Source organism: Lepisosteus platostomus, chromosome 1 (assembly GCF_059453375.1).
Source record: "Lepisosteus platostomus isolate fLepPlt1 chromosome 1, fLepPlt1.hap1, whole genome shotgun sequence".
NCBI classification, from domain to species: Eukaryota; Metazoa; Chordata; class Actinopteri; order Semionotiformes; family Lepisosteidae; genus Lepisosteus; species Lepisosteus platostomus.
Window position 1 is genome coordinate 54,239,918 of NC_142611.1, and position 13,888 is coordinate 54,253,805.

Here is a 13,888-nt window from a genome sequence, read left to right on the forward strand (position 1 = left end):
TCAACGGAATGGCTTCGGGGTACCTGGTAGCATAGTCTACTATTACTAAAATATATTGGTGACCCTTGGTGGTTCTGATCAGGGGCCCCACCAAATCCATCCCAATCCATTCGAAGGGGGTTTCAATAATTGGGAGGGGAATCAAAGGGTTCCTATAATAAGGTTGTGGCGCACTTTTCTGACACTCGGGGCATTCCCGACAGTACTTCTCGATGGCCTTATAGATCCCTGGCCAAAAGAACCTAGAGAGGAGTCTCTCGGATGTCTTCTTTACCCCCAGGTGCCCGCCCAGGAGGTGGCCATGGGCCAAGTTGAGGAGCTTCATCTGGTAGGGCCGGGAAATAAGGAGTTGTTCCACTTCTTCCTGTCCCTTCTGCTGCACTTGATAGAGGAGATTATTCTTCGTCATAAAATATGGGTAACTCACTGTATTAGGATCAGTACACCACTCCCCATCAATTTTCCTGACATGCCCCCACGCATGTCTCAAGTTCCCATCTTCTAGTTGGGCCGTCCCAAACTTACCACGACGTTCTGGGTGTTCCCAGTTTGGTAGTTCCAAATTTTCAAACTCAACTCCAAGTTCAGTTCCGCCTTCTTGTGGGTCCGTCTCATCAGGGTCGTCGGTAGGGGCGTCACCACGGTCTTCCGGGCAGGGGATTGGTCTTAGCCTAGCTAATTGGACCGTGTTCCAAATCTGGAGGAAATGGGGACAGTCTCGTCCCAGTATGACAGGGTATGGCAACTGCTCAACCACTCCTACCGTTGAGCGGTAGGTCCCCTGTTCTGTAGAGATGCTCAATTCGACCGTCGGATAGTCCTTGGTGTCCCCGTGAATGCAAGTAATAGGTATTCCCTCTGTTCTCGGAATCTCTAGTTCTCCCAGAAGTACTGTAGGGGTCACCAGGGTCACAGCACTGCCAGAGTCCAATAAGGCCTCGATGGGTTCTCCCCCTATCTCAATTTTCGTAAGATGGGGATCCTCGCGGGTCGGGACCCGTGCTGTAAGGTAGTTGCATTGGGCTTCACCTCTGGGGTCTACCTGCATGGGTTCGGACAGGCCGGGCAATAGCTGGCAAAATGCCCTTCTTCCTGACAATTAAAACATCGCCGGGTTTCTTTCCATGGCCGGGGCCTCGAGTCAGACCTCCCCCGAAGGGGTTTTTTAAACTGTATAAGTTCCGGGTAATCACTATACTTCATTTCGGTTTCCAGACTCTTGGGGCTTCTTCTCTCCTCCTTCCGAAAATCCCCCCTTTCCTCCCTAATCAGGGCCTCTGTGGCATGGTGTCTGTCTACCAAGTCCACGGCCTGGGGATCCCCTTCACTTACTTTCCTTTTCAGGTGAACAGGCAGACTCCTCACGAAATGATCCAACACCACCCTTTCTACCACCTGTCCTGGGTTTAATTCTTCTGGCTGGAGCCATTTCTTTGCCAGATGTACCAGGTCAAACATCTGAGACCTCGTAGGCTTGTTCACCTGGTAGCTCCAATTGTGAAACCGGACTGCTCGTATCGCCATGGTTACCCCTAGTCTTGCCAATATCTCCTTTTTCAGAGTCTCATAATTCTCTGCATCTTCTTCTTTTAAATCATAATATGCTTTTTGGGCTTCTCCAATTAAATAAGGGGATACTCTCCCAGCCCATTGCTCTTTGGGCCATGCGTTTCGAGATGCAGTTCTTTCAAAGGTGGTTAAATACGCTTCCAGATCATCAAGCTCAGTCATCTTTTGTAGCTTAATTTGTTCCGCCTGAGTGGTGCCTCTCCCCGCTACCGGGGCCTGCTGGATTTCTTCCCTTATTCTGTACAATTCTGCGCGTACTAATTTTTGCTCCTCTATAATTCGTTCGTTAGTTTCGCTTTGGATTTGGTTCGCCTCCCGTTGCGCTTCGATAGCTTCTTGTTGTCCTTTTAATGCCTGGAATTGGGCGAGGGTGGCCTGAGACAACTGCTGTATCAATTGTTCCATAGTTTTTCTTTACACGCGCAAAGTGAAACCCGCAGACACACACAACACAAAAAAAAAACTTGCTTTCTTTGATTCTCAAACCCGAGCGGGAGTTGCCCGCATCCTCCGCCAATTGTGGTGTCGCCGGGGGAGAGTTTATGTAAATGACGGTAGTACTCACACCACACTTTTCTTTCCTGAGATCCGTGGCGTTTCTTCCTCCAACTGTCTTCCGAATACAGTCCGCAATCCGTTCCCTTTGTCCTGATCCGATCCGATAACCAAAAGTCCATAATAAAGCCAATCCGCGATGTATCCTTAACCAGTGTCCGTAATCCAAAACCATAAACCCTTTCTCCTTTCAGTAGTCCGTATTCCTTAGCCCGATCCTTAACATGCACCTCTTTCCTCTCTTTTCCTCCAAACCGCATTCACCTTACCAGCTTCCGCCCTGTTCACTGCCTCGGGGGCACTTATATTTCGGCTCCTGATGCGGCTCAGCTGTGTCTCGTTGTTTCTCAGGATAGACCCTTTCCATTTCCCGGTCAGCTGATTTCTTTTGGCCGCCATTTTGCTAAGGTCCATATTTAGTATTTTCAGTGTTTCGTTCCTGAAATACCGGTTAGAGATGACCCTTCCCCGGGTCCTCTTACACTACCCATAAAGAGATATCCAGTGTTTTAAATGCCACTCTTAGAAAACGCAGTCTTATTCACCTATTTTGGCAATGTGATAAAATTAAGCATTACTGGAACAATGTACAGTATATGCTGTTATAGATGGAGTCTTGGGTATAGTGTATATGTTACTACTGTACATGTTACTGCTGTATGCCTGCAAACTTGTATCTCATACACAGTGACAATATTGTCAAATTTGTAGAAGCTACCATGGAAATGTGGCTCTCCAAAGTAGCTGTATTTTTACCCCCAGAGAAACTGACAATTTTCACTCAAGTTCGGACCATTTCTAGAACATCTGGTCATTCCTCTGGAAATACATTGAAAGCCTCCCCTCTAAATCTGTTTACTTAACATTTTTTCAGCACTGTACAGTTCTTTCCCTACACTCCATAACATGTCATTATGTATTTTATTCTATATCTTTTTGCATAGATTGACCATGATGTTTTGTTACTTTGAAAGATAGGAATGCTGTAAGCCTGTTAGTCACTGTTAATGTTGAAAACAAAACCAATAATAAATGTTCACTCTTAAACATGTTTTGACATATGGTAATGTTGTGTATCGGGATTTTCATACAGTAAAAGCCATCTTTAAAAATGCATTTGATTGTAAATATATTTAATGAAGCACTCAACATTTTAGCACAAAGCCCTTTGTTAAAACAAATGCATATAAGCTGCATTACATAACATTAATGACACTGATTAAAATCAAGCGGATAACCACCACACAGTCTTTTCTTTATTCCAGGTAAACATTGTATTCAAGCTATTAACATATATAATTAACTTTGCTGAGGCAGCTCTGAAGCATATTAATTCTTACATTTTAGATGCTACATTTTTTAATTGCTTGTTTACCAAAGGAGGGAATGACCTGAAAATTATTTGGTATTTAGGATCAATACAAAGTATCTTGTCTTAAGGAATAACGGCTTATTCCATTTGCTCTTGATTAATCCCTCACAGCATAAAAAACAGATGTGTTGGTTGTTCCAAGGCACGTGTTTGAATCAGCTGAAGCCCAGAGACTCAGTATATTATAAATAACTGGGACTGTTCCAGAATAAGTATTATTTTTCAGACTGGAGATTTAAAAGCATTAGATTATCCTGTTCTCTCTGCACCTCAACCTGAGTTGATAGCCGGCAATACAATCACCCTCTGTATCCTTCCGAAAGTGTTTTGGAGAAACTACACTTGCTAAAAAAACAACTGGATGTTCTGTCTTCACTGTTAGATTAATAGAGGTACAAAATTGAGTTCCATAAATAGACAAATAAACTTTATGGTGCACATAACATCAGACAGTGAATAAATGACACATTTTCTGGTCAAAAATAACTTGAATTTAATTAATCACGTACTGTAGTACTGTATTAGTTTTATCTCAAGTCATAGCCTAACTTCCATCATCAAATATGCACTTCATAACACATCTTATACGTTTCAATGTTAAGATGAGAGTTAAGAACCACACTAAGATTAAGAATACATGAACCCAAAGATAATCCTTTGGTTTAATTTTAATTGAATACAATTTTGTCAGAGGAAGGTATATGATCAGAAAAGAGTTTTGTTTCAAAATGTGTTTTTAAAGAGATTCAGACAGAAACTTGTTTGGAGGCAATAAGCAGTTTAGCTACCAGGATATTATCAGAGAGGAACTACTGTTTAGTAGCTCAAACGGGGGTGTTAGGCTTTATTTTTGTGAATTTTGTTTCACATTTTCTACACTATTTTTTAAATTTGGGCTGTATTTGTGTTACCTCAACCTGCTTAAATTAAAGATCCTGTAACAGTACCCAATAACCTGAATTAAGATTCAGTTTCAAATATTTGCATGAAAAGCTTTCCTGCAGTCTGACAGACATACTACGCTGCTGTGGCTGTGCTGCTTTTTCTGTCGAGCAAGTTCTATCTAGAGTCATCTGGTGTGTGTGTTTTACAGAACTCCTCAGGTCTTGTCAGGAAGTAATAATCCCTGAAATATTTTTTTTTAAAATGTTTATTTATGCTTAACAAAAGAACAAACATTACAATACAAAACAGAGTACATATAACAATTCAAAACAAAAATATCATCGGGGTACACACTATTACATAAATTCAAGTTATGAAAAAAGATTAAACAAATGTTTAATGTCCGCACCGCTTTCATATTTTTGCATTTCGAAATAGTCTGCAAATACCCCTTTACTTCCATTTTAAAATACTCAAACACTGGATACCTCCCAGACCACTTCATTTTATGTATGTGATAACGTGCCAGTATAATAATTAAATTTATTACAAAAGAAATTTTTATATTGTTTTCACTGGGGCTGAAACTTAACATACAGTAATATCTTTTTCAATAAAACAAATATCAATATTGGTCTCTTTTTTAATATAATTCTGCAACTTAGTCCAGAACATTTTTACCCTGGGACATAACCAAAACAAATGCTGAATAGTTTCAGGGCTATTGTCACATTTGTCATCTATATTAATTTTAAATCCTTGGGTCAAAGTTACACTTTAGTAAAAAGTCTAGACCCCCTACTTCTTGAAATATCAGATTGGGGATTATATGCCATACACTTTGCTTATTTTTTAAATAGTTTTGTATCCATTTAATCTCAAAAATAGCATTAGATGTCCTAAAGTCTAAAGCATGTAAGCCCCCTTCTGCCTGTGGACGACAAATAATTTCTCTTTTAAGATAATGGGGTTTATTCCTCCAGATAAATTTGAAAAGTTTGGAGTCATTTTTCCTAATACTTGCAGGTGGTACATCCAGAACCAGTGAAGCATAAACTAATCTAGATAAACCAGATTAAGACAAAAGTATTCGACCATTTAAAGAAAGGTCTCTTAACAACCATAAGTCAAATTTTTTTTTCAAATGAATGCATAATTGGAGAAAAGTTTAGATCATTTTTTAATTTTTGGCTTTTTGGAAATCTTAATACCTAGATATTTAACTACATATTTTACAGGAATAGTACATATAGATGAAACATCACAGTTCCCAAGAGCCATCAGTTCACATTTTTTTAAATTAAGAGAAAGACCAGAAACAGAGGAAAAAACATTTATACACTTAATTGCCTTCTCAATCTCTGCATGGTTTCTTAAAAATAGCGTTGTGTCATCAGCTAATTGGGAACACTTAATCTCTCTATCCTGTATTTGAATACCCTGAAACACATCTTTTTTTACAGTATATGAATAGCCATAACTTGTGTGACCAGCAGGAATAAGAATGGGCTTATGGGACATCCTTGTCGAATTCCCCTACCAATTCTAAATCTATGAGAAGTTCCATGAGCCAATTTAACAGAGCTGTTACATTGATTGTACAAAGTTCTAATATAATTTGAAAATACTCACCAAAGCCCCCCAAAATTGAGAGTTTCAAAACTAAAAGAATGTTCAATTTTGTCAAAAACCTTATAAAAGTCCACAAATAAAATAAAGCTATCCTGACTAATAAGTTCACCATAGTCTACAAGGTCCAACACCAAACGAATATTATTACATATATGTCTTCCTTTCATGAAACCTGATTGTGACTCATCAATAATTGAGTCAAGGCCTGTTTTCAGTCTCTCTGCAAAAACAGGAGCAAGAATCTTTCCATCATTATTAATCAAAGTGATAGGCCGCCAATTATCTATCAACAAATGATCTTTATCTGGTTTTGGAATTATGGTTATTATGGCCCTGAGTCATCGAGGTTGGTAAAACTCCCTTGTCAATTGATTCCTTTGAAGAAGAAAGTCCTTTGAAGAAGAAATTCAGCCAAATCATCTCGAAAGGTTTTATAAAATTCAGTGGTAAGGCCATCATTACCAGGAGATTTGTTAACCTTGAGCTTATTATAATCCATGCAATATAACAGTGGACATCTTTACAATTTACCTAATAATACTAATGTTACTAGTGTACATTTAATACAATATACTTACCTATATTTAACAGTGAGTTAACTACAATATTGTAGATCACTAGGGCCATGAGTTTTTCAAGCTGCATTACCATGATTATATTTTTCTTTGGGAGACATTGACTGACTATTGACTCACTGGCTGAATTTCAGAATAATTCAGCGCTCAATGAAATATTTTAACATTATAGTTTGTTAAAGAACAGACACATTTGGAGGCTACTGTAGTGTCTGTGGAGATGAGGGCCTTCAAGTTAAAACAGGTTGGCCACTACCTTCTAGAAATGGACCCTTAACTGGAATAAAGTGTGTCATTTCAAAATTTCAGAACTCATTGGGTAAAAAGTAATAAATAGCTGAAAAAGAACAGTACAGCCTGTGTACCCTCACACAGCCTGCAGCAAACATTTTGATTACAACCGTGGTATAAAAAAACATCATACATAATTAAAACCATGTACTTACCAGTTAATATTTCCACTGTTTATGTGGGAAAATTAATCAAATCAAATACATATTCATAAATAAATGTTATTGTATTTTTGTGTGTATTGGAATTGATTTGGGAAAAGGGTAGAAAAAATGTCAGACCTTTATCTGAGCTCAAGGTGTCTCTTAAAGGAGCAGTAGCTACAGTAGATGGCCAGCAGCCTGTTCCTGAAGCTCCTGGCACCACAGTGCCCTCTAGAGCATAGGAGAGGAACTGGTCTCCCCATCCTTTTCATACTGGTATCAGCCCAACATTCTATTCCTGATTGAGATTTTAGAAAAAAGAAAAATAATTTTGAAGCATACAGTATATGCGTGTATATATGCGTGAGTGTGTTTTGATAATTATGTTATATATATGGGGATTATTTTGAGTGTTTTGACTGGGCCTTTAAGAATCAATGGTCTAAAAGGAGGAGGGGTTCAGTAATAAAAGACTGCTCCAGGTGGGCAGTTTTGTGGGAGGGCTGTGAGGAGGCAGAAGGAGCCTCAGTTGAAAGCTGCTGGAACAGAGTTTGGGTTGGTCTTCGCTGTTGGACTGGGAACTGCAGAGAATCTAGTGTGGCAGAAGAAAGCTCCGTTTTTAAATTGTAGTCTTGGGATTTTTATGTCGGGGTCTTCTGGCTTCTGAACTACATACTGTACAAGATGCTTCCTGAGAGACCCCCTGACAGTCAGATTTAGGCCATGATTAAATCAAAACCTTCAACCTACTGATCAATCACAGATTACTGTTCCAAAACATTATGGCATTTCTTCTTGCCAGAGGCTTCTTGATTTTTACCCATAAAGGCCCAGCCTCAAGTAGGTACTGTAGGTAGGTCCCTTATTCAGGCCATAAAGGCCCATGGGGAATGGGGGGCAAGGGCCACCATTTTTCTTGACCATCCGACACTGGAAGTGGAGTTGATGTGGTCAGCATTACACTCCCAGCCTCAAGTACTGGGACTGAATTAGTGATAACCAAGTTACATCAGTAACTTTTATTTTAGACACTATTTCAATAACCTTCTGAAAGATTGAATGGAAAGAAGAAATCCTCATTTTGTTGTGATCTGACTGTAAATGAATAACTGACTGGAATCATTCAAAATGCTTTCAAATTAGTTACAAGGAAGGACCATGTAATGGTTCATTCCACACTGAATAGTAGACAGAAGGAGTAAAGCATAAAATTTGACCGTCCCCAAGTGTGTAGGTAGAAGACTCCGCAGCCAGTGCCTTCCTCTCCTTTCTTCTTTTCAGTGTAACTAACCCTGCACCCACTGACAGACACAGTCCCCCCACTGGAATCTCTTCAATTGAAACAAACTTGCCTTCTGCTCCAGGTCACGTCAATCAGGTGCCACTGACTGCCAATTGAAACTGCATTCCAAGCGTGTCTGGATTTGGCCTTTTCTGGGCATGATCCCAAAATGTACTCACACGGGACACCTGCAATTCTAAAACCACCACATCAAAAATCTTAAATCATTCAAGCTTTCTTTTTTGGTCCATCGAGATGCAGCACATTTCATTTTTTGAGATGTTTAAGTGTGTTAATGTGTCCACATGAAAGGGGATTGTATGCTGTTTTTGTTAAAAATAAAAACTAAAAAATCAATTAGCTCTGTTTGTAAATGTGTAGGGGTTTAGTATCTGGTGGAGGAGGCTGAAGATCTGGTAACCTGGCTGAATTCCACTCTGGCTTTATAGAAAATAGCCTACTAAGGTTCCACCTTAATTAAATTAGTGAAGTAATTTCTCAGTTCTCCATCGAGTTTGCTCTGTACAGGACTGCTGACACATAATGTTTGCCACATGTAAACCAAGAGAGAGTTGCACTTCAGTGGTGTATGAAGTGTGTCTTCCAATGGTCTCTCAAGACAGGGGTAGTGCCCATCCATAAGAAGAATGACAAACAGAACCAAGGACTTAAAGACCAATATGCCTTGTTTCTGTCACATGTAAGATTACTGAAACAATAATTAAACTAAACTGATCATGTACAGTATATAGAAACAGGATCTTAATGAATGGTCACCATACCTCAAAGTATTGTGTAAATAATGTGTTAGAGTATTTTGAATAAGCAACAGCAGCAATGATCATACACACGGCTTACACTGTTTTACCTCACACTGAGGTTTTCAGAAGACTTTTAATAAAGTTCTCAAAAAAGAACAATTCTCAAATAACAGGTGTTAGTTATTTGGGCAATGTGTGTTTGGATTGATTAGATAACATAAAACAGATAAAGGCTGAAAGTTCAGATAGTGATTAGTGGATACCACAGTGATCTGTACTAATAACATTGCACTTCCTAATTATATCAGTAATGTACAGTATACTCTGATGTAGTTAACAAACTAGTAGAGTTTAACAAACACTGTAGAAGCAGCAAAGGAAATTAAAAAATATATAGACTGAATCTGTAATAGACTAGGCAAACTCCTGGCAAATGACCCTTAATGTGGACAAGTGCTGAGTACTACAGTACGTCAGAAATCAAAAACAGAGGTTGGCACATCCTTCACATTTTCATCAGGGAATGGTAAGCATATATAAAGTCAAAAGTGTCAAACTGAACTGAAATGATGGCATTTTAAAGTTGTATAATATAAATAAGGCTTCCATTATTGTGTAAAATTTTAAATCACCAGATCACAGAAAAGATATTGCAATTCTGGAATCAGTCCAAAGAAGAGCAACCAGATACAGTACATTTTGGGACTTCAACAAATGTCCTACCCTGACAGGCTTAATGTTTTATTATATTATCAATTATGAAGGCATCCTCTCTGAGCTTATGCTTCTTCTTTGGTTACCAGTGGTTTGCATGTAGATTTTAAAGAAGTTGTGGTGATTTAAAAGGGAGCGTTTCTTGCACCATACGTTTCTAATTATTAGCTTAAATCATATGTAGATTAGTGAATTGAGGAATTATTTTCTGTCAGCTGGAGCTGAAACTTTTACTTCCGTCATTAGAACTCTGAAGTTCTAGATTCCATTTCAAGTAACCTATTTTAATTTTTCACCAGGTAGATAGGCTTTTATGATTCTTTTTTTAATTAACTTTTTTTTTATTTAAATTCTGAAAAAGGGTACTGGGATGCCTGGGTTTAAAGGAGGTAATATAAAACGTCTTGCTATAATATTGTAAGTCTATTAGATCATTTTGGAAACAAAATGTAGTTATTTTTTAAACAGGACTGAGTGTCAAAAACAGTGAGAGAAAACTTAATCTAAAATGAGTCTTCTCTTGTGTAGCTGTATAACCATGAGCACAGCTGCAATGAAAAGTACTAAATGGAAATATTCCTTTTTTCAGAGAACAGTGACTCAACCTTAGCCTGAATGTTTGGGATACAGTTTCACGTGGTAATGGCTTATTTCTCCCTTTTCCATCACCAACAGGCCGGTGTTAGATCTCAGGAGTACCTGCACATTTCCTGAAACAGTTCGGCCTGTCCTGCACAATTAGCTTTCCTTCTCCTGAACACTTCCTGAGGATCCTTTGTGTGGTTTTTATAGTCGTATACTGAGAAGCGACAAAACAACACACGAGACTCGTTCTTTCAAAATTAGTAAGTAAACAACTTTAATCTATTTGATGAGGACACTATTTTATGAGGCATTCCTCAAGAGAATTCCCTTCTAGATTGCAGGTATTCCCATAGCTGTGCATTCGCAAAGTGCTGGGAAAATAACTGTTTTATTTTAAACAGGATCGACCTAAGAGTTTCTGGTACCCTTAAGAACTCTGTCTCCTCCCCACATAAAGCATTAACACTGAAACCTTTCCTTGTGAGCTACTGTACTCCACATGCAATAATATTGTCATTGTATTGTACATACAATATATCTGGTAAATTTCGAAATCATTTTTCTATATAAATGTTCACTTAAAAATATGTAAACTTTTAAGCAATTTAAGTTCTTTTCCAACATTATTATAATTCAAATAGAAATACGCTACTTTTTGAATAGTTTGGTCCAATTCTAATGGGTTATATAATGAAACATGTTGACAAATATTAAAGGACAGTACTTTGGCTTTAACTGGCTTGGCTAAGAAAATAAAAGCTCCTATCAGCACTGTTACATCAACCCAGAAGAATCCCCAAAACTGTGATGCAGATTTAAAACTCACTAAGAGCAAGTTGGGTCTGTTGCAGTCTTGCAGGAACTGAGCAGAACATGCAGGCAGCATAAAGTGAATGAGAAGTACATATGATGCAGAGCTTGTTGATTGAGTAGATTCAGATATGAAGTGAATGAGATGTGTGTGATACAGGTTTGAGCTTGAGTTTGAACAGTAGAGTCAAATATGCAATTTTTCAGAGAAATAGATAGGGAAAGAAGAGAATGAAATGCACGAATCAGTGAACAGGTAGCAGCACCAGCAGGACCTGCTATCTTCAGATTGGAACTCTGCATTGGGAAGTTTAAGGTGCTGTGGCAATCTGGAAGAGTAGCCTGACGGAAAGTAGGAAGAGAGCTACCACCTGCTGAAGTTTGCTAGCCAGAATGCATGAGAACAAGGGCCAATACTGTACCAATTGGACGTCAACCAAGGGAGCTGGTAAATTTGCATGGGCAGGGAAATTATCACTGTGAATAAGGAGGCCCATATCTAATGCAGACTGATGTTGTGCACTCACACCCAGGGGGGAAAGTGGAAGTACATGATCAGGGGCTCCTGTAAACTCTTTGGGACTGCAAAAAGTAGGATTGAGATAGGTGAAAGATACAGGCTAGAGCCATAGATGCAGTGATAGGAAGGGAAAGGGGGAGAAAAATTTAGCAGCTGTTCAATGTTTCTGGAAGGCTTAACAACTTCAGGAGCTCTAATAGAAAAATGTCGACCGCATGGCGGTAGCACAGCCGCTTGTTTTTGGTGAGAGGTTGAGGCTGAAGAAAGCAACTCATGTCCTGGCTCTTAAGAGATGAGTAAGGTCCCAGCAACATCAAGTGCTAAACACATCTGTTTTCAACAAAACAAATTGTTGAGTGCTAGAAAGGATGCACGCGGAGCTATGTGAGGCCTGGGATCTTAGACGTGTAGGGAAGTGGAAGTATGAAATTAGAATATGACCTCCTCCTGAACTTCTGTTTTAAAAAACACCACTTCTTAACATCAGCAATAATTCAGTTACTGTAGGTTGTCAGTTAGTAAGAGCTTCTGTCTCAAAAAATTGTGGTCACTTCTATTTGTTTATTATAACAGCTGCAGAACATAAATACATTTTTGATTATGCTGTAACTGCACTAAATCAGCGGTTCCCCAAAATACTTCTGCAGCATGCACCAGGAGTTTTTAAATTTCAGTGCCCCCCATATGTACTGTAGGTAGAATCTTACTTTCCATACCTAGGAAAGGAAGTCATCAGTCAGGAATAGTATATTCAGTACAATATGAAAAAAAAAATGGTGAAAAGTACATCTCCTTACGATTTTAATATCTATCATATTTAGTCACATTTAACCTTCACCTAGTCCTCATCAAGTCCTAATAGTAGACCTTAAAGTAGTCATTTTTTTATTAATAACACAAAAATATACTTTGTCATTATTTTAAAGCATAAGTCAGAAATATGTATCTTTTTTTGAATTTATTATGGTTATGACTATCAAGAAAACTTTCACAGCAATAGTTTACAATAAATCATTTAATCTCTCAAGCATTTATGATGAACTATTTACAATCCTGTTTACCAAGTGTTTCAAGCCTGATACAAAACAAATTCAACAATGGCACAGTGTGTTTAGGACCACAGCTCATAAAAGCTAATGAAGGACACTAAGATAACAGAGAACAGACCTCCACTATGTGTCTGGTCAACACTGGGCTAGACTAAACTGCAAAATCCTCAGGCAGAAAACCCCAAACCCAGTGTTCTCTGGAAGCTATGCAGTGACAACTACATTTGTACACAATTGATCCATAATACAAAATAAAGAACATACAGAAACTTATGTCTTTTGTTTCAACATACACTTAAAATAAAATACCTTTTCTCATTTGTAACCTCTCTTATATTTGCAAATATAATATTTTACTCTCAGATTTGAAAAAATGTGCTTGTTGTACTGATGATACAGAATATACAGCACATAAGAGAAATGTATTCTCTCTTACCTACAGTATGTGAGTAGCCATCCATGTCCATACTGCTCTGACCTTCTGTGAATCTGTCTTCGCAAAACGTAACAAAAAAGACACCACATCTTCAACAGAAGTCCCCTCAGTCTGTGACGGAAAGAAGAATGTCACTTCTGCAAGTTTGCAGTCACTGCAGATACCTCACCTAATCAGAGAGCAGCTGCTGTGTGTTTTGGCTGTCTGGCACATTTGCAGCATGAAATGAGCAATAAGTAAAAAGTTACATGATTAAATGAAAATCATTTACATAGTCATAATAAATGTAATGATAACAATGAATTAAAAACCAATACTGTGTTTTAACATTGAAAACTAGACATAAAAAAAATCCTATTAATATTTCAGTCTGCAGTGTTTTCAATTTTTTGTTTCCCCTTTTAAATCATGCTACTGAGTGAAAAATGTATTTTTTTCAATTCACAGCTGTTTGAGTAGATCAATATATTTAATCAATCTTAGACCTATTTTTCCAAATAAGAATTGGTGCTTAGGAAATGATAATAAACATGATAATAAAATTAAATCCTGTCAACCCAGTTACAGAAAACAGAACTTGAAATAGACATTGGTAGTCAAAACTATGGATTGACCTAAAACATGTCAGTTCTCTTTTACTTTCTTAATAACATAAAAATGATTACAAATGAGAGGAGGCCATACAGCCCATCTAACACATATCGGTAGC

At 38.1% G+C, this 13,888-nt stretch overlaps 1 protein-coding gene and 2 long non-coding RNA genes across 6 annotated transcripts in view; all 3 read right to left on the reverse strand.

Moving 5' to 3' along the window:
• Positions 1-13,225, reverse strand: part of LOC148678209 (kyphoscoliosis peptidase-like) — a 42,984-nt gene extending 29,759 nt beyond the window's left edge. Inside the window, exon 1 of one of the 4 annotated variants that reach the window (XM_088632454.1) lies at positions 13,184-13,225. In XM_088632454.1, coding sequence (XP_088488580.1) covers positions 13,184-13,210 — 27 coding nt within the window. In that variant the 5' untranslated portion in view covers positions 13,211-13,225. Of the gene's footprint in view, positions 1-7,034; positions 7,176-13,179 lie in introns of those variants that run through there. The other 3 variants (XM_088632486.1, XM_088632472.1, XM_088632503.1) reach the window with 3 other exon arrangements.
• On the reverse strand, positions 1,606-10,574 carry LOC148678210 (uncharacterized). The gene is made up of 3 exons (XR_015936930.1): positions 10,479-10,574; positions 8,375-8,500; positions 1,606-4,622 (listed from the first exon to the last, which is right to left on the reverse strand). It is a non-coding gene; the product is annotated as an uncharacterized LOC148678210 (long non-coding RNA).
• Positions 5,011-7,018, reverse strand: LOC148678211 (uncharacterized). Its single transcript, XR_015936935.1, has 2 exons — positions 5,642-7,018; positions 5,011-5,584 (listed from the first exon to the last, which is right to left on the reverse strand). It is a non-coding gene; the product is annotated as an uncharacterized LOC148678211 (long non-coding RNA).
• Positions 13,226-13,888: the final 663 nt, after the last annotated feature.